General features: G+C 39.8%; 2 protein-coding genes across 6 annotated transcripts in view; both read left to right on the top strand.

The window, feature by feature from the left end:
• The window catches only part of WASHC2A (WASH complex subunit 2A), a 57,829-nt gene extending 51,648 nt beyond the window's left edge, over positions 1-6,181 (top strand). For 3 of the 4 annotated variants that reach the window (XM_039233703.1, XM_039233704.1, XM_039233702.1), the window contains 4 exons: positions 249-461; positions 2,089-2,706; positions 3,503-3,689; positions 5,471-6,181. In XM_039233703.1, the coding sequence (XP_039089634.1) occupies positions 249-461; positions 2,089-2,706; positions 3,503-3,689; positions 5,471-5,610 (1,158 nt within the window). In that variant the 3' untranslated portion in view covers positions 5,611-6,181. The remainder of the gene's footprint in view (positions 1-248; positions 462-2,088; positions 2,707-3,502; positions 3,690-5,470) is intronic. The other variant, XM_039233705.1, reaches the window with a different exon arrangement.
• A 2,853-nt stretch (positions 6,182-9,034) lies between these two features.
• Positions 9,035-25,553, top strand: part of ZFAND4 (zinc finger AN1-type containing 4) — a 75,722-nt gene continuing 59,203 nt past the window's right edge. The window contains exons 1-2 of one of the 2 annotated variants that reach the window (XM_039233644.1): positions 9,035-9,294; positions 17,452-17,752. In XM_039233644.1, the coding sequence (XP_039089575.1) occupies positions 17,491-17,752 (262 nt within the window). In that variant the 5' untranslated portion in view covers positions 9,035-9,294; positions 17,452-17,490. The remainder of the gene's footprint in view (positions 9,295-17,451; positions 17,753-25,553) is intronic. The other variant, XM_039233645.1, reaches the window with a different exon arrangement.

The raw sequence follows: 25,553 nt of genomic DNA, 5'->3' as shown, positions 1-25,553 counted from the left end.
CCACCCTCTAGTTGTTGCTTCTTGTGTGCTGCGTCTGTAACATCTTTTCTTTGGTCGCAGTGGTGGGCACAGGTATAAAATCCTCTATTTTAATCCTAAGACTTGATCGGGAGACTTCCCTGCATTTCTCTCTCTCCTTTTGTATTATACATTATGTACACCGTGTCTCTTGTCATGTGTCACAGTAGTGATCATAGACTGCTGTGTTTAAGAAGGCATACAGAGTAAGTTTCATTTTTCTTTTTTAGGCAAATTTAGCGATTAATCCAGCAGCTCTGCTGCCTGCAGCGGCTCCCCAGGTCTCTGGAATAAAGCCCGTTTTGCCAGAATTGGCTTTTCCTTCATCTGAACCCGAGAGGATCCACAGTCTGGAAAGTATGCCCACTCTTCCTAGTAGTGGGGAGGCCGGCGTGAGTTTCGATCTTCCAGCTCAGGCAGACACCTTACACAGTGCAAACAAGGTGATGAAGCCACCTTTGCTTGCTTGCTTGCTTTTTTTTTCTATTAAATCCAAAATAACTTGAATATTTCTAACTAGTCCATTAGTTATACAATCATAGGCTGTCTCCCACCACTCATTTGAAGAAGGCATCTCAGCCTTCCTTCAGCCTCTCTACCCTCGTTATACCTTCCTAATTCTGTGTCCATGTTTCCATTCCCTGTGTTTGTTACATTTACATTGTGCTCAGTATTCACAGTGAAGTCCCACTGTCTCTAGGCTCTCCTGCATTGCTGCCTGCAGGTTTAAACAGAGCAGATCATGTCCCTCCTCTGCTGGCTTCTCAGTGCCCAAAGGAGGACATTCAGGCTACTACTTGGTTTGGTATTAAATTCTTTCACAATCCATGCTAACCAAAACTTCCAGCTTGTCCACCAACCACTCCACACTATCAGCCTACACTGCAGTCACACCAGGCACTGTGCCTTGAACGCACACACCCCCTCCCGCTGCTGTGAGCAGCTTGTGCTGCTTCCTGTGTCAGCAGTGCTCTTGCTCATCGACAGTCTGCTCAAACTTCACTGCTTCTGTGATATTTCCCCTCATGCCCCCTTGTCTTGGGCTCCCTTCTCTGAGATCCCATGGTGGTCACTTCCCGGCTGGTATTGTCCTGTCACACTGTTCCACGGGACTGTGGGATATGTTCTGGATGTACTGAATGGTTTGAGGTTTTGCATTCATTTTAGTTGGTTCTTTTTTCTACCTAGTCTTCCTTCTCCAGAAAATCTTAGCTGATGTCTGAGTTAAGCAACAATACATGGGATGACTCTGGTGAATACATTCATTTAAGTATTTCCAAACCTGTTTTCCTTGTGAGATATAAGATATCCTTTGTTTTGTTTTATCTTAGCGTTTTGTGAAGGGGAGGGTAAGTTTACACTGGCTACTTCTTAAAATTATTTGTGAAATTTGCTTGAAATATGTAAACACAGCCAAGTACTTCGGCCAAAGAAGCTTGTACCTTCTTAAAACTACTTGATTGTATATTTTGTAAAATATCATAGATACTGCATTATTGCTAATGAGTAACTCATATTTTAAGGTTATATTAAAAGTTCTGATTTCTAAGCCACATTTTTTATGTCAAATACACAACATACAAGTTTAGTATTTGTTGACTTGAAGAGAAGAGCACTTTAGATTCCCTCTTCTTGGCTGTCTTTTATCTTCCTGGTTTTGGGTCCTGATTGTAGGCTAGCCTCTTGTGAAGGTTAGCACTAGAATTCCCCCGATTCTGTCTTGTTTTGAAAGAGATCCACATGTAAAGTAAGGGCCAGCATGCCTACTTTGCAGAGTTCCAGCAGCAGATGAAGCCTTTGGTATGAAATTGAACAGAAATTGCCCTGCATCAATGGGGAACACTAAAGGATTAAGAGTAATGTAGTCTGGAGTAGCTATTAAATGTTCTTAGAAATCTTTAGGAAATAATCATTTCTGTGTCTTAGATAATATCTTGATTAAGGTATTGAGGTAGACCAGGCAACCTTAGAGTATTTTGAGTCACTGATTATTTGCTATGTTAGCTTTGAACACCCTTTTTTTTTTTCTTTTTAATCATTAGATCAACATGTGGTTTTTTGCCATTGCAGAGCCGGGTCAAAGTGAGAGGGAAGCGCAGACCACAGACCCGTGCAGCTCGGAGGTTGGCTGCGCAGGAGTCCAGTGAGGCTGAGGATTTGAGTGTCCCCAGGAGATCCACTGCACGCTTGGCAGATGGCGACATTTCATCAGGTGACCCTCAGCCACAGCCCAGGGCAGCTGGGGGAAAAGACATCTCTGAGGAGGCCGAGGCAGCTGCCACTCCAGCTTGGGCAGGCGGTCCTGTGCCTGAAGTGGACAGAAGCCCCTTTGCAAAATCTCTGGGTCAGCCTCTGGAGGATGACCTTTTTGATTCTGGAGATATCTTCTCCAAGGGCACTGGCTCTCAGCCCACAGGGAGAAGAAAAGCCAAGACAAAGGCAGCAGATGGCCTGGCCAACCCACCAGGGGGAAGTAGAGAAAAGAGCCCCATGTTTCCTGCTCTAGGTGAGGCGGGCAGTGATGATGATCTCTTCCAGTCTGTTAAACCAAAACCAGTAAAGAAAACAAATCCTTTCCCGCTCCTGGAAGATGAGGATGATCTCTTTACAGATCAGAAAGGCAAGAAGAATGAGTCAAAATCCAACAGTCAGCAGGATGTCATCTCAAAAACACAAGATATTTTTGAGGTAAAAGGACATGAGAGTACTTTTTGGGCCTGCTTCTGTGTTAAGATAAATACCTGATTGGCTCATTTGAGCCTTAGGTTACTTGTAAGTTTGTTTCATTGCTGCTTGCTATCTATTGCTTAGTACTTACAGTTAGGATCTTTTATTAGTTGCTCTGAAATTTACTTGGAAGTAGGTTTTTGTTTTGTTTCATGTGGGGGTGGTTCTTGGCTGGCTCTAGCCATTGACATAAGTCTTGATTTTTCAGTTTTTTATCAGCATGTTGCTAGTCAGCTTCCTTGGCATGCTGCTCTGTGACATACATAAAGCAGCATCAGTACAGCTCAAGTATTTTGTCTCTGGTTCTTGGGGAGACAGGCCCTAGCTGGAGTACAGCCAGTAAGGCCTTCAAGTGCTACTCTCTGGGCAGACGTTTATTGAGCATCTGGGTATTGAAGACACAAAGTGACCTAGGACCAGTGTATAAGGGGAATTGGATTCAGACAGGGCAACAGATAAGTAAACTGTTTTCAGAGAATGTTAAGTGGCATAATGAAAACAACTCTGGTCAGTGGGACAGAGTGATAGAAAGGGGTAGGAGGTACTCCTTCAGAAAGGACTGGTAGAGAAAGCCTGTCTACAGAGCTGGAATTTGAGCTGGGACTAGAGGAAAGACAAGGACTGGGCTAGGCAGAGATCTGGAGTGCGGCATTCCAGGCAGAGAGAGCAGGTCACGTGGCTGTTGCAAAATACAGTAGCACTTTGCTTTTCTACAACTTCATTTAAAATTGTTTTACCTGTGTTTTGGCTCAACAAGGATGATATATTTGCTACGGAAGCAATTAAACCCTCTAAACCCTCGCAAAAAGCAAGAGAGAAGGAAAGAACATTTGAATCCAACTTGTTTGATGATAACATTGATATCTTTGCTGACCTAACTGTAAAACCAAAAGAAAAGTCCAAAAAGAAAGCAGAAGCTAAGTCTATATTTGATGATGATATGGGTAAGTTTGATTTTCTACATGTGACACAGAGAGTCCTTGCCATTCAGTGACTTGATATTTTTCCTGCTACCTTTGTTTCTGCCCTTTCCTGCAAAATATTCCCCAGTGGGTTTCCTTTTGCTTGCTTATGTATAGTCCTGAGTTAGGCTGAGAATGGATAAATAAATGGACTAATTATTATGATGAAACAACTTTTTGCTCTGATGGACATCAAGGAATTTGAAGGAGCCCAGATTTTGGCCTTAAGTATAATTTAACTTTTATATTAGTGTGGCCCCTGCCAATCATCTGTGATAACTCTGAACATTCTGATGTTATGAAGGAAGGCTCAGAAACTGCCCCACATGCTGAAGTTGGCTGCCTTGGGTGTGGGGCAGACTTGTCTGAGTCAGAGTTCTAACTGAAGCGTGAGTGTCAGTCGCTCAGAGAATGGAGGGGGCCAGTGCAGGAGAAAAGTGGTACTATTTATGAAAGCAGGTTATAACTCAGTTTCGCATAAAAGATCTTCTGTGTGTGTAAACATGCTCATTTTCCATCCATGGTATAACATGTACTTTAATAATGGGCAAGCCAAATGCCTAAATGCAAGTGGGGCGTCTCATCTGTCTTGGTATTGGTGGATAGGACTTGAGTTGAGGCCAGATGCACACTTTCTCCTCCTTCCCCCTCTCTCCCAGCTCTAGACCTTGGGATTAATTGGGAGAAAGCAGCTGCTGCACTGCCACGTGGTGCCTATTCCTGGAGTAAGCTGTGCGCTTTGTCTCCACCTCCTTCCCATCACAGGGGATGCAGAAGAGACTTCACTGGTTTTTTGTTTTTGTTTTTAGTTACAAAAAAAGTAACACATACCTGTTGTAATAGATTAATATTATTTGGAAATTATAAAATGTGAAAAACAATCCCTAGAGGTAAACCATTATTGAGTGTTGAGTGTATATATCCTTTTAGACATGGTGATGTTAATACACCTTTGTATAGAAATGTATACTTATTTTTTCCAAAATATGATTATATTTTATCTGTTCTGCTGTTTCTTTTAGTCACTTAATGTCTTCCCATGTCAGTACATAGAGCTCTAGCTGCTTCCTTGTTGCTAATGGTTGTGTAGTATCCTTTTGTATTTAGCCATTAGCACATTGGAAGTGATCTAGATTGTTGCCAAGCTTTCTTTATGATAAATAATGCCGTGGCCTTTAACATTTGTGTATACATATCTCTATGTAAACTGCTCAAATCTCTGTAGGATGAATCTTAGTAGTAACATTGCAGGTAAGTCATGAAACACTATAGTCAGTAAAACAACTGAACACGAGTGTAATCATAAAGACTTACATTCTTATAATTGACATGTCTCAGATAGGTACATTTATTCTAAAAGTGGGTGACTCCTATGTTGAATTTCCCTTTGCTTATTTGCATTGCCCTTCCTTTTAAAATCTTGTGGAAAGAGAATGTAGAAGTAGGTATAATGTCAAAGTTAGTAAAGTCAGGGGCTGGATTGGAGTTACAGTTATCCTTCCCTTTTTCCTGTCCTGCATGTGAACACACATACATTTGTAGCTGAGAAAATTGTGTTCGAAGAGAACTTGTGATTTGTATGTGATCATAAAACTTAATTAGCAAAGCCAGGACCAGAATCTAAGAGGCTTGGCTCTTAGTGTTCTTGGCATCCCATACTGTTATCAGACCTGAGTGTGTGGTGATTTATGTAGATGTGTCTTAAAAGCATTCATTTTCTGGCCTATTCAGCAAATTGTTTTCTTTTTTTTTCCTTTTTAAAGATGATATCTTCTCCTCTGGTATCCAGGCTAAGACAACCAAACCAAAAAGCAGATCTTCACAGGCAGCACCTGAACCAAGATCTGAACAGAAGGTGTCCAACATATTTGATGATCCCTTGAACGCCTTTGGAGGCCAGTAGAACATTCAGGGTATCACATCTCACTCTTCAGCTACATCCTTGAGTTAGTGATGCTGTCTTACATGCTCATTGTCTTAATTGAATTAGAAAAAGCCAGTACTGAAACAACGAGCACACCTTTCTTACCCAGCATACTTAGTATTTTTCTGCCCTGGTTTTAATCATGCTTAATACTGCAAAACAAAAATAAGTATTTCACAGTGTTTTTTGTTTTTTTTTTAACTATATTTTTATTTAATTAGCCTTGATGGGGTCACAGTATGATTTAGGGCATGTTGGAGAAGAAACCTCAATGTGCCTTTCATGAGTGGACGGGAATTCCAGAGGAAGCAATGGCAGGCAGATGACCAAGAGTCTTCCTTTCATGGATAGAAGCCCTAGCTTAGAGCCTAGGCAGGTGATAGAGGAAGGGGATAGGATTATATACTCATGACTCTTTCCCATATGAGAGGAGGTTTCCTCTGACTCTGCTGAATTCTGGAAATGCCTCTATAGGTTAATTGAGGCAAAATTTGGTAAACTGTGGCCCTCTGTTGTCTGTTTTTGTAAATAAAGTTTTATTGGAACACAACCATGCCCATTCATTTACATATTGTCTATGGCTGTTTTCACTCTACCTATGATGCCAGAGTTCAGTAGTTGTGACAGATTGGATGGCCCGCAAAGCCTAAGATACCTTCTATCTGACCCTTGCAGGAACAGTTTTCTGACCCTTGCTCTAAGGCATCTATTTCCATTCCTTTGGAGCTATGCATTTTATTTTGTGAAAGAGGCAGAATGAACCCAGATAATGGAAGGAAAAGTGCTGAGGATGGAAATGTCCTCTTGTAGAGTAGCCACTCACTGTTCCATAGAACTCTGCACTGATGGGAATATTCTATAACTTTGTTATCCAGTGTGGTAACCACTAGCTGCATGGGTAGCTAACCCCTCGTCCAGTCTGTGTTTTCTTGGACTATGCCTCTTTGGTGCTAATTATTCAAACTAACTATGGCATAATCTTGGGGTTTATTTTTTTAAAGTTATTTTTAGGGGAAGAGTGGGGGCAAGGGTCAGAAGGGGGAAGGGAGAGAGCGAATGAGAGAGAGAGATTGGATATTAAGCAGGCTCCATGCCCAGTGCAGAGCCAGATGTGGGGCTTGATCCCAAGACTCTGGGATCATGATCTGAGCTGAAATCAAGAGTCCGATGTTCGACTGACTAAGCCACCCAAGTGCCCCATCCATGGCACAGCCTTTTTTTTAATTATTTAAAAAAGAAATTTGTTAATGTTTATTTTGAGAGAACGCACGTGCATGCTCGTGACTGAGTGGGTGAGGGGCAGAGAGTGGGATATGGGGGGAGAGAGTGAGAGAGAGAGAGAGAGAGAGAGAGAGAGAGAATCCTAAGCAGGCTCTGTGTTGCCAGTGTAGAGCCCCAACTCAGTTTTTTAATTCACGAACCATGAGATCATGACCTGGGCCAAAATCAAGAGTCGGCTGGCCGCTCAACTGAGCCATTCAGTCACCCCATCAGTGGCACAGTCTTGTAGGCAGGCCCATTTTGTTTCACCAATCCTGAAAGCACTACCTTCTTCCTTGGGCACTTTTAAGATTGAACTTGGAATTGCTGATTCTGAGAGATTTGTGTACAGCTGTCACAGATCAGCTCTCTGTGCTGCTCTGCTATGAGAGTGACTTGATGGCAGAAGAGAGTGCTTATACCTTCTGTTCCTTAGGTTACTTGTGTATACCTGTTCCTGAGCCTGACTCAGTAAGCATTTGTTAAGTGTTGTTTTTCTTTGGGAATGATCAAATCTACTTATCCAACGTTAGGATTGATTCTAGGCAATTTCGTGAGAAAGTAGAATTAGAAAATATGCAAATTGCTATTTTGAGAGGTTTCAAAGGGAGAGGGAGATAAAATAAAAAAATCTCTTTCCTTAAAGATTTCCTTTAAAGGGCTCCAATCTATTCAGTGTTGCAGTTGAAGAAGGAACCAGTGTTGAGAGCCTGGAGATGAAGGTCCTATGTCTCTTCATAAACCCAAGGGCGTGCTTAGTGTTGAATTGTGGAGAGTTATTGGTGGCTGGGGTCTCAGGAGAATAAGAAAGGATAGAAGAGATTAGATGTTGGGGTTCATTTTAGATTCATTCCTCTGAGTCACAAGATGAGGATGATAAAGCTGAGAGGAAGATTACTGTTCACTGCCCTTTGGGTAATTCACTTGGTGAAATAGGCCAGTTTGGTTGGGAAATCTCTAAGGGTTGGATTTAGAACATGTGGGGGAATGGAGGGGAAAAAAGTGGGGGCTCATTTCAGGTTGAAAGGTTTATGTTGTCTTTTAGGGTGTACATTTGAGTTCAGCACCTTGGGAATCAGAATGGAAAAAAGTGTAGCCGAGTTTACCCAACTCAAATTTAACTGCCCAAGTTGCCCATTCTAATGCCTGTCCATAAATTGGATGAGGAATAAACAGATGAGACCAACAGAGGGTATTTACTTTTGCCCTTTTTAATCGTGTACAGCAATGGCCCCATATTTCTTTTTTTTTTTTTTTATGTTTTATTTATTTCTAGGAGAGAGAGAGCGAGCGAGCGAGCAGGGGAAGGTCAGAGAGAGAGAGAGTCACAGACTGAAACAGGCTCCAGGCTCCAAGCTGGCAGTCAGCACAGAGCCCGACGCGGGGCTCGAACCCACGAACCGCGAGATCATGACCTAAGCGAAAGTCGGACGCTTAACCGACTAAGCCACCCAGGCGCCCCAACAATGGCCCCATATTTCAGATGAGACCATTGAGGCCAGAAACTTAGGAAACAGTGAAGCACAGAAAGGGGGATCTTTAAAGGCAGGACGGCCCTGCACGGGGTCTGGAAAGGACCAACTGGAGGGTGTCTGCTTGGTGCCCTCTTCACCCCAGCACTTGGGCCACGTCTAAGAGCAACTTTAGGATGGCGTCAGGCAAAGTGCAATCCACACTCTCATCGGGCCTGAGGCCAATCTCGCCGCTCCCAGGAGGCCATGCGGCTGGTCTCTGGCCTGCCCAATTCAGTCCTAGTCAGGTGTCCACTGTTAGTAATAAAGGGCCAACATCCGGGCCTCTCCTAACCGACACCCACCATCGAACGCTGAAGAAGCCTCGGCTACCGAGCAACCGCCGGCGTCGGGCGGCCAGGCCCTGCCCCTGTCCGCGCCCTCTCTGATTGGAGGGTGACGTGAGCGCTGGCGAGTGATTGGTAGGCGGTGGCACAAAGGGGGCGGGGGCGCGGCGGCGGCGGTGTGTTGCTCGTCAGTGCCTGCCGCGGTGTGGCTCGCGGGGCCGCGCCTGTCCGTAGGCCTGCGGGCGGGCGAGCCAGTGGACGACACAGCCCGGGAGGGCGCCCGGAGCTGCGGGCCGCTGAGCGGGTCCGCGCTGCCGCCGCCGGCCTCCGCGGGCCGGAGAGGAGCGCCGGTCGCTCGGCGAAGGGCAGCCGGGCCCCGCCCCCTCCGCCGTCGCCGCCCTGAGACCGGCGCGGCGCCTTCCCCGAGGACAGTCTTCACTTTCCGTCCCTCCGCCGGAGTGACGCGGGTGACCCGCCCCGTCCCGTCCGACAGGTGCTGAGCAGCCAGTCGCCGATTCTGACGCGGAGCTTGTGCACTGCCCCCCACATCAGGCCCGTGCGTGTGGGTCGCCGGAGTTTATCCTGGAGGAGTGCGGGCTGCGCAGGTGACCCAGTGGGCTTGGAGTGTGTACTTTGAAGGCGAGAGTAGACGTTGACTTCCAAGGATTCCCCAGACCCACTAGAAAAAAGTTTAGGGTACAAATGCATTTAAGTGGTGGATATAATTCGGTAGCATGATTCATTGATTTATTTAAGTATTTATTTAAGAGCGAGCTTAAGCGGGGGAGGGACAGAAAGGGAGAGAGAGAATCCCGAGCCGGCTTCCAGTCCTGTCAGCAGGAAGCCTGACGTGGGGCTTAAACTCATGAACTGTGAGATCATGACCTGAGCCAAAATCAAGAGCTGGATGTGTAGTTTCTGTTGAAAACAGGGATGTTTTTCACCTAATTAGTAAAAAAACAATTTATTAAAAGCCAGTGCCTTTTTAAAGGTTGCATAACATTTTGGATCTCATTGTGTTGGGGGAACATTTTTGAAGATAGCTGTTCTCTGGCTAATAATCTTTAGAACAGGTTAAAGCTGATTGCTAGTGAAATTACTTACTTCAGTGCTATTAGTGCCTTACCTATCTTTAACTTCCCTCTCATATTTGATAACGTTTTTTAGAACTTTTTCAGAAGAAATATATTTTTGGCATTGACTTAGGAATTTTTTTTGAGGCCATTACTTTTAATAGCTTATGTTTTTCAATTGGTAAAGATTCTGGAAGTACTTTTTTCTCTCCCTGCCGCTTTTTTTTTTTCCTTTTGCTCTTGTATAATTTAGCTGTTCATGTTCTTGCAACATTTCCCATCCTGTCTCTGAATCTTCATTGCCTTTCGTTTTCCAACATCATAGGGTTCCATAGTATATTTAGTTGAGAATGACCACATGGCATTTTGGTGCCTCCGTTTTAATACTGACTAGGTCTTTGGTCTGCTGGAACTTTTCATTTGTTGCTCTGTCATCATCTAGTCCTCCAGTCTGGCTTACCCAGATTTTATGGCCTCATTTTGTCCTCTGTTACAGTAGAAATCTGCTCAGGAGAGGTATAACTATTTTTGAAGCATACATTTCAGGTTTTTTTTAATAGGCTGCACACGTCCCAACATGGGGCTTGTACTCATAACTCTGAGATCAAGACCTGAGCTGAGATCAAGAGTTGGACGCTTAACTGACTGAGCCACCTAGGCACCCCACATTTCAGTTTTGAATTTGGTTACCTGTCTTGCTCCTTTATGGATTTTAGAAGTTTCTCCATTGATTACGGCCCGAACTTAAGGTGGGTGTTCCAGTGTAATTTAGTGCTGCACTGGGTTGCTGTTTTTTCCTTTAGTCCATAATTGCTTTATCTATTCTCATTGTAGATGAAGGACTTCCAAATCTGTTACCCACTCCCAGCCCCAGCTTGTTTTTTCTTTTTAAGTAGTTCTTCTTCGTCTTCTTTTTTAATGTTTATCTATTTTTGAGAGAGAGAGAGAACGCTCGAGCACACAGGTGAGAAGCAGAGAGAGAGGGAAACACATTATCCAAAGCAGGCTCCAGGCTCTGAGCTGTCAGCAAAGAGCCCGATGCAGGGCTCAAACTCGTGGACTGACAGATCATGACCTGAGTGGAAGTTGGACTCCTAACCAGCTGAGCCACCCAGGTGCCCCACCTCCGCCCCCCAGCTTGTTTATTATATTCAGGGTATTGTGGAAGAGTACTGTGGTGAGGGAAATGCTCCTTAGATCTTCCGTCTCTAAATTCCTTGGGCAGGCACTGGTCACCCATGCCTTTATTTCTGTAATGTTTATTTCAGCATTCCTGGCCTCTGACTTTGGTTGCTAGAGCTGCTACTATGTAGGTAGGAGGGCTGTTGACTTTGGGGAAACACACAGGGTAATTCTTCAGTACATTATTTAATGTAGCATGTTAAGTTATGTTTTTAAGAGTCCACATGTTACCCAGAATCACATTATAAAAGTAGTTGTTTCAGTGAGGGGAGAAAAAAGAGGTTAGGGGTTAGCTTCATAAAAAGTTATTTTTCATAAAAGCATTTCAGTGTATTAAAGATATAAAAAAACAAAACCTGAACAATACAGCCACTTATTTGGCTTATATTTAAGAGTAATAGCCTTTTACCAGTATCACCAGCAATGTTGTTAACACAATACTTTGTATTGTCATATTTATTACACATTGTTTTGATAAATAGTATTAAAAAACACTCAGAGCAGCTGTGCTTTCAGCAGCAGCTTTTCTTTCTGTGATGCCATCTCTTTAGGACCATTCGCAGTCTTTGCAGTGCAATTCAGGTTCCCTAATTAATTCTGCGTCTAGTAGTGTTATAAAAATTCACCCTATAGCGGAAATCACTGTATGTGCATGTATGTTATCTGTGGAACAAACTGGTGGACTTACTGTGGAGTGAATCACAACATGATTCTCACGGGAAAGCAGCATTCCCCCAAACTTTTGGAGCATAACCAAATATTTCTTCATCTCTAAAACAGGAAAGTGTGTGTGTGTATAATAAATATGTATATTTTTATTATATATATGTATCACAGATTTGTTCTAAGGATCAGTTGAGACCATGAATATTCATTGCTGTTACATTGAACAACCTTTAATGAGTACCACTATATACAAAACACTGTGATAGGGTGGAAAATCAAGTGTGATCTCCTCTAAAGTAGTTATAGTTTAGGAGAATAAGAAAGCCATGTAAAAATGAAATTGATTATTCTGGTTACAATATATGATGGAGGTTGGGGTACGAAGCCATAAAAGGCTTTGTGGAATAGTTGCTATTTGAGCTGAGTCTTGAAAGATGATTAGGTGCTTGTCAGATAGTCAAGTGTAGGGACGGCAGTGAGTAGAGCAAAGCAGGAACAATGAGAATAGGAGTGGATGTATTCTGAAGCTGAAGGTGCAAATGATTAGAGGATAGAAAGAGGTATTGCAGGGTGGGATGACACATATGTAGAAATAGAATGGGGCTGGAAGGTGAGATATGATCTTAGGGTCTTTCTTAGGAGTCTGAATTTTATTCCTCCTCTTTTTTTTTTTTTAACATTTATTTATATTGAGAGAACGTGTGCAAGAGAGCAAGTGGGGGAGGGGCAGAGAGAGGGAGGGAGAGAGAATTCCAAACAGGCTCTGCACTTTGAGCATGGAGCCCGATGCAGGGCTTGATCCACGAACCATGAGATCATGACCTGAGCCAATATCAAGAGCTAGATGCTCAACCAACTGAGCCACCCAGGCAGGTGCCCCTGAATTTTATTCCTATAGACAGTGAATTTAATTCTGTAATTTTGTTCTATTGACATTCTATTCTGTAAAAGCCATCCTAGGACCTGGAGCTAAGAAAGAACATGATCAGTTCTATACCAATTGAAAAGATAACTATGCTCCACACCATGTATCATTAGGGAAATGCAAATTAACGAGATACCACAGCAATCAAATGCTGACAAGGATACGGAGCAGTAAGCACTCTTATTCATTGCTGATGTGAATGCAAATTGGTGTAGCCACATTGGAAGATACTTTGGCAGTTTCTTATAAATCTAAACACATTGTAAGATCCAGCAATCACACTCATTGGTATTTAACAAAGGAATTAAAAACATATCCACAAAACATACCCACATATCCACAAAAACCTGCACACAGATGTTTATAGCACTTGTATTTATAATTGTTCGAGTTTGGAAGCAGCCAAGATGTATCCTTCAGTAGGTGAATGGATAAGTTGTGGAACATTTAGACAATATGGAGTATTATTCAGTGTCATAAAGAAATGAACTATCCATGAAAGGACATGAAGGAAACTTAAATGCATATTACTAAATAAAAGAAGCCAATTGGAAAAGGCTACGTAGTATATGATTGCAACTTATGGTATTCTGGAAAAGACAAAACTATGGGAATGGTAAAAGTATCAGGGATTGCTGGGGGTTTGGGAGCGTTGTGGGATGAATAGGTGAGCCACAGAAGATTTTTAGGGCAGTGAAACTATTCTGTATGATACTGTAATGGTGGATAATTGTCGTTATATGTTTGTGAAACCAACAGAATGTACAACACCAAGAATGAACTCTAATGTAAATTATGGACGTTGGGCGATAATGATGTGTCATTCCAGTTTCTTCAGTTGTAACAAATACACCATTCTGGTGTAGGATGTTGAGAGTGGGGGAAGTTGTGTGTGTGTGAGGACAGGGAGTATATGAGAACATATATCTCTACTTTCTGTTTAATTTTGTTCCCAATGTATTCTTTGAGATTTGTGTTACCTTGATACCAAAACCAGACAAAGATATATAAAGAAAACTAGATGACTATTTCCTACGGATATAGACAGAAAATTTTTCAAAAAATATTAATCAAATCTAGCAATATATATAATTATACACCATATGCAAATGAGATTTAGCTTAGGAATGTAAGGTTGGTTCAACATATCAAAACCAGTCAATGTTCTATTAAACGCCATATTCATAGAATAAGGTATATAAACCACATAATCATCCCAATAGACATTGGACAGAAAAGCATCTGACAAAATCCAACACCATGATTAAAAAAAAAAAAAAAGACACTTAAAGTAGGAGTAGAGTAGATTATGGAAACCTCCACAGCTAAAAAATCCTACCTTGTGAAAGACTGAATGATTTCTCGCTACAATCAGGAATAAAACAATGTCTGCTCTCACCACTAATATTCAAGCCTATATTGGAGATTTTAAACAGAGTAATTAGGTAAGAAAAGGAAATAAAGTTTGTTTTACTGGAATGTTCAAGATTGGAAATGAAGAAGTAAAACATTTCTCTTTGCAGATGACATGATCTTTTATGGAGAAAATTCCAAGGAATCCACTAAAAAATTATTGGAACTAGTAAATGAATTCTGCATGGTTTCAATGTACAATGTCAATATATTGGAATCAATTTTATATCTCTACTCTAGCAATGAACAAATTGAAAATGACACAGACAATAACTTCATTTATAGTAGCATCAAAAAGAATATAATTCTTAGGAATACTTTTTTAAAAACAAAACTCATACTCTTAAGAACTAGAAAACATTGTTGAAAGCAATTTAAGAAATTTAAATAAACTGAAAGGCATTGCATGTTCATGGATTATAAGACTTAATATTGTCAAGATGGTAATATTTTCCAAATCTGTGTGCTCAACACAATCCTTATTCAAAAGCCCAACTGGTATTTTTGCAAAATAGACAAATTGATCCTAAAATTCATGTGGATGCATTTAAAGGGCCCAAGATTATCAAGAATCGTGAAAGAGAAGACCAAATTAGAGAACTCAAACTTCCTGGTTTCAAAACTTACTACAAAGATAAAAAGACAACGTAGTACTGTTATAATTATAGATATGTACCAGATCAATGGAATCGAGTTGAGGGACCAGAAGTAAACCTCCACATTTATGGTCAGTTGGTTTTTGGCAAAGGTACCAAGACAATTCAATGAATAGTTTTTCCAACAAATACTGCTTGGACAGCTGATTATTTACTTGCAAAAGAATAAAAGTGAATCCTTATTTTACACCATCCAGAAAAATAAATTCAAAACGGATCTGTATGTAAGGCTAAAACTATATAATTATTAGAAATGTGTATCCAAGTAAGTTTTTTTAATGTTCATTTTTGAGAGAGGAAGAGACAGAGTGCAAGTAGGAGAGGGGGATAGAAAGAAGGAGACAGAATCCGAAGCAGGCTCCAGGCTTCGAGTTTGTTTATTTATTTATTTTGGGGGGGGGGGAGGGAGAGAAAAGCCCAAGCAGACTCCACATTGCCCTGCGTGGGGCTTCATCTCATGAACCATGAGATCATGATTTGAGCTGAAACCAAGAGTTAGGCGCGCAACCAACTGAGCCACCCAGGTACCCCTACGCCAGGCTTTTAAAATGTGTGCCAAAAGTCCAAGGAACAAAAGAAAAGTAGCCAATTTGGATGTCACTAAAATAAAAAAACTTGTGCTTTGAAGGACACTGTCAAAGTTAAAAGGCAGCCTACAAAATTGGAGAAAGTATTTCGGAATCATATATAAGAGACTTGTGTCTAAAAAAACATTAAAAACCCTTTTACAATTCAGTAATAAAAAGACAACCAAAGTGAAATGGACAAAGGATTTGAATACATTTTCTGAATAGATATTTCTGTAAAGAAGATATACAAATAGCTAATAAACATCTAAAAAGATGTTCAGTACTGTTATTCATTAGAGAAAGAAAATCACAATCACAATAAAATACTACTTCATACCCGCTAGGATGGCTTTAACCAAAAAGGCAAAAATATTGGCATAACGATGTGAAGAAATCAGCACCCTGGGAATGTAAAACGGTTCAGACCACTTTTGAGAACAGTTGGCAGTTCCACAAATTGCTAAATGTGGAGTTATCACCTACCCTAACAATTCTACTCCTAGGCATATATGGGAGAGAAAGGAAAATGTATGTCCACACAAAAACTTGTAATCCAATGTTTATATAGCATTATTCATAATAATGAAGTTGGAAACAAGCCAATATGTCCATCAGCTGATGACTGAATAAACATATGGTGTTTTCCATATGATATGATGGACTTTTATTCAGCTCTAAAAAAAAATGAAGTACTGATATATCCTAGAATCATGGATGAACTTTGAAAATGTCATGTGAAGTGAAAGAAGCTAGTCACAAAATATAATCATAAAATCATACTGTATGATTCTGTTTATGTGAAATGACCAGAATAAGCAAAATGACAGAAAGAAGATTAGTGGTTGCCTCGGGCTGAGAGGGAAAGGAAGAATTTGGGAGTGATGTCTAAAGAGTCTGGGTTTCCTTTTTGGGGTGATGAAAATGTTCTAAAGATGATCGTGGGGCGCCTGGGTGGTTCACTTGGTTAAGCATGCGACTTCAGCTCAGGTCATGATCTCACAGTTTATGAGTTTGAGCCCCGTGTCGGGCTCTGTGCTGACAGCTCAGAGCCTGGAGCCTGCTTCAGATTCTATGTCTCCTTTTTTCTCTGTTCCTCCCCTGCTCGCACTCTCTCTCTCTCAAAAATAAATAAAGAGTAAAAAATTTTAGAAAAAATAAGATGATTGTGATGGTTGTACAATTCTGTGAATGTAATAAAAACCAGTAAATTTTAGATTTTAAATAGGTGAATTTTATGATAAGTAAATTATATTTTAATAAAGCCATTAAAAAGATATACCTACCTGTCCAGGAAGATGTGTATCACTTGTCCTATTCAAGACCCAGTCCCCCCTTTAGAAAGTTTTCACTGACTAATAGCAATTTATCAATTTGATTATTCTTATTCTCCTAATTATACACTTAGGACTTTGTTGCATTTGCCTCTGATATTCATTAGCCATTGTATGTTTGTGTATAGAGATTACATCTAATGTCTGTTACCAGTATTAATGTCATTTCAGTGCTGTACTGATAGATCATCTCTGAAAGTCCAAATGCTTATTGATTACTTAGTGAGTCTTATTTTTAAGGAACCTATTAACATGGTTGCTATTCTTTTCTTCAGTGTGGTTAAAGGTGCAATGATATAAAAGTTATATTTTGTGTGGGTTAGAAAACAATTTACTTGTTTTAGTAAAGGATGTGCATAAAATTTACAAAGTCTTGCAGATAGATATATACCTCCACATTGAGTTTGCTGGTTTAAATGTTATTAACAATAATAATATATTTGTTGACTATGTACTATGTATAAATAAATGTGCTGAGATTTAGAAAGATACAGAAAAGGGGGCACCTAGGTGGCCCAGTTGGTTGAGCATCCGACTTTGGCTCCGGTCATGATCTCACGATTCATGGGTTCAAGCCCCGCGTCTAGCTCTGTGCTGACAGCTAGCTCAGAGCCTGGAGCCTGCTTCAGATTCTGTGTCTCCCCCTCTCTCTCTGACCTTCCCCTGCTCACGCTGCCTCTCTCTCTCTCAGAAATAAATAAAAAACATTAAAAATTTAAAAAAAACCCAAAAGAATTGTAAATATACCTGTTCTTAATAATCTTACAGTATAATTGGGAGAGTGGTTTCAGAGACAATTGTGAAAGGTTTAAGATTAGACAAATTAACTAATAAAATGAATTCTGGGGCTGTCTGGAAGATTATGGGCCAGAATTGTTCAGAGAGTCTTTATGGTGGAATGAGACTTTTCAGATTGGCTTGTTAAAAAAATTATTCTTGTTTTTTAGGTACAAAACTCAAAACATGAACAACGATATATATTACCAATGTTCAAAGCTGATTTGGCTAGAACTGGAATACAGTTGTGTAGAACACATTCCAGAGGAATTAGAAAAGTCAAAGTAATGGATAACAGAAAAGATCCTCCATTCTTCAATGAAGATAACCTGGGGCCTTTGTACTACAAACTTCCTTTCTATGATACCATGGAGCTCTTCATTGAAACATTGACTGGAACATGTTTTGAGTTGAGAGTTTCACCCTTTGAAACTGTTATTTCTGTGAAAGCAAAAATTCAAAGATTGGAAGGTACTAGTTTTTCTTTGTTTTTGTTTGTTTTGGGTAAGAGGGTTACATTTGTGCATCAAGAGCATATAATAACTCTTAACTTTTCTTATGGGACCAGGTCAAGCAGATATGGAAATAGAAAGAATAGGGTAGTGCACTCCCATCTACCCCTTACTAGCTTTAATAGTTACCAATTCACCATCTATCTTGTTTCCATTCCTACATTTTCCCCTTCCCTTTCTATCAGATTCTTTTGAAGGAAATCCCTGGCATTGTGTTAATGGTGTGTGAAATAATATTTTAAAATAATTTTTCAGCAGATTATGAGGACATGCAAAATCTGCCGTAACTACGTTAACAGTTACTTTCAACGGGAAATTGTAATTGAGTTCACTTTTAGTGACCTTCTTTACCTAATTGGCAGATACTTTTCTTTTTTTTAATGTGGAGATTTTCTAAGCGGTTTGGCTTACATTTACATACTTTTGAAGTTTTCTCAGTATAGCAGGGATTCTGTATATCCTGCAGTGTCTCTTGTTTGCATATTTGCAAAAGGTGCCCTAGATAACATTGTGTTAAAATTAGAGGCTTTTTCTTTCTTTTCTTTGCAGATTTCTAAAATAGGTGGTATTTGCCATTATAGTTGTTAAAATCCAGTTTGGGCTAGAAAATTAAATTGTTCTGTATAACACTAAATGGATCTTTGCTTTTTGAGCCAGCTATAATTTGCTTTAATTTAGAGTAGAAACCAGCATTGCCCTCTAGTCCAGGTTAAGCTCAGAATTGTAGAAGGATGAGTAGGGTTGGAATTCTTTATCTCTATAAAGCCAAGGATCCTGGTATCTTAGCTTCTAAATATTTGCTGTTTCTCCACTAACTTCTATAAGTTACTGATCAGCTGAGTCCAGTGACCATATCGGTATATACACTAATGGCTCATGAAACTTTTTTCTCCCAAGTGATTTGCTGAGATATGGAGTCAGAATAGGTTATTTTGACATTGTTCAGCTTTTTTTGTTAGAGATGGTGTAATGATATCTTTTTAGGAGCAGGAAGACTGAACCCTCTTGTGTTCTAAATAATCTCTGCATTTCCTCCCCTTTCGTGCATTTTGAATAATCTCCGTGTAACAAAAGCAGTTTAGAGAGAATTTTGCTTAGGTACTTAATGTCAAAAGAGTAAATATGAGGTTAGAGAGATTAAGGACTCATCCAAGGGAAATGTTTAGTTACTGACAGAGTTGGGTTCATAGCTAAGATGTGGGCTCCTTGTCTTCTGTAGGAGTAGGCATTGCCAGTGTAAAAACAGTAGCTTTGTAGTTATTGGACAGTAGAAAACAAATAGACATTTATAAAACAAATAGAGTTAATTGGGAAATTAAGTGAGGTAATGTAAATGAAAATACAAATCCTGCTGTCATAACGAAATACTGTAGACCAGATGGCTTAAACAACAAGCATCTATTGTCTCACAGTTCTGGAGCTTGAAAGTCTGAGATCAGGGTACTAGTGTGGTCAGATTGTACTAAGAATCTTTCTGATTACAGACTTACAGACTGCCTTCTTGCTGTATCCTCCTATGGCAGAGAGAGAGAGAGAGAACTCTTTGGCATCTCTTCTTATAAGAGCACTGATCCCACCATGAGGATCTCACCCTCATGACCTTATTTAAACCTAATTACCTCTCAAACATCATGTCCCCAAATACCATCACACTGGAGTTTGGGCTTCAAGATAACACATTGGGTGTGGGGACACAGTTCAGTCCATAGAACCTACCACAAGTCGTCGATAGATCTTAATTCCTGTTCCTATTCCTGATTCTCATATCCCTCACCCCTTTCTTTTCTCCTATTCTCCATATTTTTTGTAACATCCTGCAGCCCATGGGCACTGACAGGAGGCTTCAAGAAGGCATCTTTCTTACAAAAGTAATTTTGATTTTTTTTTTCTGGGTTGACTTTCTTTTTCTACCCAGGAAGCCTTTTGGGGCTAAAATATCAGGTTAGACTCTCTAAGATAGAGGGGTATGGAGTTGGGAGGATAGGAAGGCAGAGGTGACACCGCTTAGTTCATTCTTCAGGGAAGTGGCTCCTCTGCCAGACTGCTTTTCCTTTTGGGTGGATTTTGGTAAGTTCAGAACTAGAACTCAAGGAATGTGCTGGGTTAGGAACGATGAGGCTGTAGCAAGAAAGGAGCAGAACCAGCAATGGAACTTGAAGTGGGCCTTGAAGGACAGGAGCACTGAAGCCAGACTACTTGATTTCATATTTCCAGTTGAACAGATTACTTAACCTCTATTTACGTCAGTTGTGCTAATTTGAAACAGAAATAATGATAGTACCAATCTCACAGAGTTGTTATTAGGAGTATTAGTTAATAAATGTAAAGCATTTAACAGAACATACATGTTCTCTATCAGGGGAAAGTGGTCAGTCTGTAGAGATCGTGCACTATGTACCCAAGGATGTAAGAACTATGCCCTTGGGAGGAGATGTAATTTAGGTCTCTGAGTTTTCCAGAGAATGCAAATGTTTTGGAGCTTTTCATTACCTAGAGCATTAGTCTGCCAAGAATAGTACATACTACTCAGAGGATATGAAAAATAATCCAGTGGAATTTGGAAATAAAAAATGTGCCAAGAAATGTAAGGGATTATTGTCATTTGGTTCTTGATTGCCACGGGCAGTGGATTTCCTAGACTTGCCATCTAGTCCTTGGCATTACTGCTGCCTAGTAAAGATTTCTCTTCTATGCATGGGATAGGATTATTTCCCTGGCCTTCTTATGAGTTAATGAACTAGGAGTAGAAGTCTCTATCTGCCCTGAGTAACTGTAGTAAGCAGAAGCACCCTGCTGACGTGCAGTGGACGTGTCTAAGAAATCAATTTTTGTTTTAAGCAACTGATGTCTTTGGGGTGGTTTGGGGAAGGTTCAGCATAACTTACTTTATTCTGACTGATACAGTATCAAATAGGGATCCTTTTTTCCCCCTACTATATATATATATACATATGTATATATATATAATTGGTCTTCTAAATACCATTTATGGAATTACTCTAATCTTTTCTCACCAAAGTAACTTTGTACCTGTCATGTATGACATTTTTATGTGCACACTCAACTCTTTGGATCATCTGATCTATGTCTATCTCTTGATATGCCAATATCACACTATAATATAGTATTTATATATATTATTTATATAATAAAGAATATCTCATTTATTATAGCTTACAAGTTTTGATAGCTGATGATGTCCATCCACATTAGGGATCATTATATTTTCTTAGAGAATTGACCCCTTTATCGTTATGTAATGTCTTTCTTTCTCCCTGATAACTTTCCTTGCCCTGAAGTCTGCTCTGTCTGCAATTAATATAAAATTATTCCAGTTTTCTTCCGATGAGTGTTAGCATGATGTATCTTTCTCCATCCCTTTACTTCCCCCCCAGCTTTATTGAGGTACAATTAACAAATAAAATTGTATCTATCTCTATACTTTTAACCTATATATATCTTTGTATTTATTTTCTTTTCAAAAATTTTTTTGTTTTGTTTTTATTTATTCCTGAGAGAGAGAGAGAGTGAGAAAAACAGCATGAACAGGGCAGGGTCAGAGAGAGAGGGAGACACAGAATCTAAAACAGGCTCCAGGCTCTGAGCTAGCTGTCAGCACAGAGCCCAACGCGGGGCTTGAACCCACGAACTGTGAGATCATGACCTGAGCCGAAGTCGGACGCTTAACCGACTGAGCTACCCATGCGCCCCTATCTTTGTATTTAAAGTAGATTTTGGGGGCACCTGGGTGATTCAGTCAGTTAAGCATCGACTTTGGCTCAGGTCGTGATCTCACAGTCTGTGGGTTTGAGCCCCACGTTGGGCTCTGTGCTGAAGGCTCAGAGCCTGGAGCCTGTTTCAGATTCTGTGTCTCCCTCTCTCTCTGACCCTCCCCTGCTCACTCTCTGTCTCTCTCTCAAAATAAAGACATAAAAAAAAAAGTGGATTTCTTATTGACATTATATAGTTGGGTCTTGGTTTTTCCAGTCTGATGATCTACTTTTTATTTATTAAAAAAAATTTTTTTAATGTTTTTTATTTATTTCTGAGAGAGAGAGAGAGCGTGAGCACGGGAGGTCAGAGAGAGGAGACACAGAATCTGAAGCAGGCTCCAGGCTCAGAACTTGCTGTCAGCACGAGGCTGGAACCCACGAACCGCAAGATCATGACCTGAGCTGAAGTTGGATGCTTAACGGACTGAGCCACCCAGGCGCCCCATGATGATCTCTTTTTTAATTGGTTTATTTAGGCAGTTGATGTTTAAAATGATTATTTTTATAGTTGGATTACTAGCTACTGTATTTGTTGCTGTTTTCATCCTGTTTCTTTGTTCTTTGTTTACATTCTTTTCTGCCTTTTGTGGTTTTAATCATTTTTATGACTCTGTTTTCTCTCTTAACATCAGTGGTACTTTTTTAACTTATTTTAGTGGTTGTAATATATATTGACAGCCAATCAAAGTCTACTTTCAAATAATGCTATACTTTTTCATGAGTATTAAAACTACCTAATAAAAACTAAGTATTCCTGGGGCACCTGGCTGGCTCAGTAGGTAGAGCATGGGACTCTTGATCTCGGAGCTGTGAGTCGAGTCCCACATTGGGTGTATAGATTACTTAAAATCTTGGGGTGCCTGGGTGGCTAAGTCAGTTAAGTGTACGACTTTGGCTCAGGTCACAATCACAGTTCGTGAGTTTGAGCCCTGCGTTGGGCCCTGTGTTGACCGCTCAGAGCCTGGAGCCTGTTCAGTTTTCTGTGTGTGTATGTGTGTCCTTCCTCCACTAGCACTCTGTCTTTCTCAAAGTAAGTAAATAAACATTAAAAAAAAAAAAATCTTAGAACAGCCCCCCACCAAAACCCTAAGTATTTCTAATTCTTCTCTCTTGTCCCTTATCTTATCACTCATTTCATTCATAAACATAAGCCATAATTGTTACAGTGCTGTTATTTTAAACAAACTGTTACCTGTTAGATCAGTTAAGATTAAGAAACTGAATAAAGTTTTTATTTTACCTTATTCCTTCTTTGATGCTTTTCCTTCACGTAGATCCAAGTTTCTGACTGTATTAGTTCTTTCTGAAGAACTTTTAATATTTCTTGCAAGACAGGTGTACTGGTTTTAATTTTTGTTTATCTGAGAAAGTCCATTTCTCCTTCACTTTTTTTTCCTCCTTTACTTTTGAAGGATAATTTCATAGGGCACAGAATTCTAGTTTGGTTCTGTTTTTCTTTAAACATTTTATTATTTAAAAAAATTTCTTTGTAAAGTTTATGTAAGTAATCTCTGTACCCAAGAGTGGGGCTTGAACTCATGGCCTTGAGATTGAGAGCCTTATGGTCCACTGAGCCAGCTAGGTGCCCCATTTTTCTTTCAACATTTTAAATAGTTCCCTGTACTCTCGTCTTGCTTTATAGGATTTCTCATGAAAAGTCACCTATAAGTATTATCTAGGTTTTCCCCCTGACTTCATTAAAGATTTTTTTCTTGAGGGACCTGGATGGCTCAGTTGGTTAAGCGTCCAACTTTGGCTCAGGTAGGTCATGATCTCATGGCCCATGGGTTCAAGCCCCGTGTCAGGCTCTCTGCTGACATCTTGGAGCCTAGAGCCTGCTTTGGATTCTGTGTTTCCCTCCCTGCCCCTTCCCCTCTTACACTCTGACTTGCTCTCTCTCTCTCTCTCTCTCAAAGTAAATAAACATTAAAAAAATTTTTTTTAACTTTAAAAAAGATTTTTTTTTGTTTTTGCTTTTCTGCCATTTGATATGATATGTCTAGGTGTAGATTTAAAATTTTTTATCCTATCTGATGTTCTCTGAGCTTCCTGATCTATGATTTGGTATATGTCATTAATAATAATAATAAGCAGGCCCATCAGAGGCATTTTTAATTTCTATTTTTTTTAATTGGGTTCTAAGAATATTTATTTTTTGCCTTTTTAATTTTAATTTTTGCTTATTTAAAAATTTTTATGTTATTTAAATGCAAGTTAGTTAACATATAGTATAATAATGGTTTCAGAAATAGAATTTAGTGGTTCATTACTTACATTTAACACTCAGTGCTCATCCCAGCAGGTGCTGTCCTTAATGCCCATCACCCATTTAGTCCATCCCCCCCCCTACCCAACACCTGTTTATTCTCTATATTTAAGAGTCTTTTCGGGGCACCTGGGTGGCTTAGTCGGTTAAGTGTCCGACTTTCGCTTAGGTCATGATCTCGCAGTTAGTGGGTTCGAGCCCCGCGTCGGGCTCTGTGCTGACTGCCAGCTCAGAGCCTGTAGCCTGTTTCGGAGTCTGTCACTCCCTCTCTCTCTGACCCTCCCCTGCTCATGCTGTCTCTCTCTCCTAGAAATAAAAAAAAAAAAAAAAAAAAAATAAAAAAAAAATAAAAATCTGATTCTATCAGAGCCCACTGGTAGAGATACTTTGTTACAAGAAAATTATGTTTTAATATATATCAGTCAAATTTTTGTTACCAAAAAAAGGCAAGGATGTACTGCGATATACATTCCTGAAAGCCATTTAGAAATGGTTAGCAATTACTGTGGTTCAAGAGAAATATTTTAGAATGTTCAACACAAATGCTTCTGCCTCAAAAGTATTCAAACAGATTTTTCTAAAAGGTCAGGGTGGGAATAATTTTTTTATCAGTTTTACTCACAAAATTAGAAAAGAGTTTTATTGTAATAACCAATGATGAAGAAGCGATGGCAGGACTTACAACTTTAAGCACTACTGTGAAAAAAGTAAACTGGTACTATACTTTCGAAAAGCAACATGCCTATATACATATATCAAAAATCTTAAGAATGTTTAGACTTTTTGATCTATGGTTATTTATGGGCATCTGTACTTGAGAAAATAATCAAGTTTATAAAAATATTGTCTGAAGTGCTACTTACAAAAGAAGAGGAAAGAAAATAAAGAATTAGACTAAGAAGAAAACAAATGGATAAAGAAAGAAGAAACTTATAAATAAGCTAAATGCTTAATAATAAAGGATAATTAAATTACATAGGACTTTGTAACTCAGCATTTGATACATCATCACAGGTGAGCTTTATAAATTTTTTTTACTGTTTATTTATTTTTGAGAAAGAGAGAGGGACAGAGAGAGAGCATGGGTGTGGGAGGGGCAGAAAGAGAAAGACAGAGGATCCAAAGCAGGCTCTGCCTTGACAGCAGAGAGCCCAACGTGGGACTTGAACTCACAAACTGTGAGATCATGACCTGAGCTGAAGTTGGGACGCTTAACCAACTGAGCCACCCAGGTACCCCACCACAGATTTGACTATTAAGAGGATTAATAAAGATTATTCAATGTCTGAAAAGCCATGACACACATGTAGTGATTTATAAGGGGATAATACCTACCTAAAACTGTTACTATGAGGTTAAGTGAAGTATATATCTCAACAATTCCGATATGAACTTTTTTCATGTATTAACTAACATGTTTAAACTAAGACACATTCAGTAATCAGTGATGTCATTACTTGAGAGTGTCTTTTTTCTTTTTCAGTAGTTAATAAAATAACTGTGTACCTTAGAGTTGATGGTTATTAGAATAGAATTTAAGTTTATTTATTTATTTTGAGAGGGAGTGTATGGGAGACAACGCGGTTGGGGCTGAGAGACAGAGAGACAGAGAGAGAGAGAGAGAGAGAGAGAGAGAGAGGGAGGGAGAGGGAGAGAGAATCCTAAGCAGATTCCACAAAGTCAGCTTGGAGCCTGACATGGGACTCAAACTCATGAACCAT

Source organism: Hyaena hyaena, unplaced genomic scaffold (assembly GCF_003009895.1).
Source record: "Hyaena hyaena isolate Hyena2069 unplaced genomic scaffold, ASM300989v1 scaffold_78, whole genome shotgun sequence".
Classification (NCBI taxonomy): Eukaryota; Metazoa; Chordata; class Mammalia; order Carnivora; family Hyaenidae; genus Hyaena; species Hyaena hyaena.
Note: the sequence above shows the minus strand (reverse complement) of the source record. Positions and strands in the feature narration are given on the sequence as shown.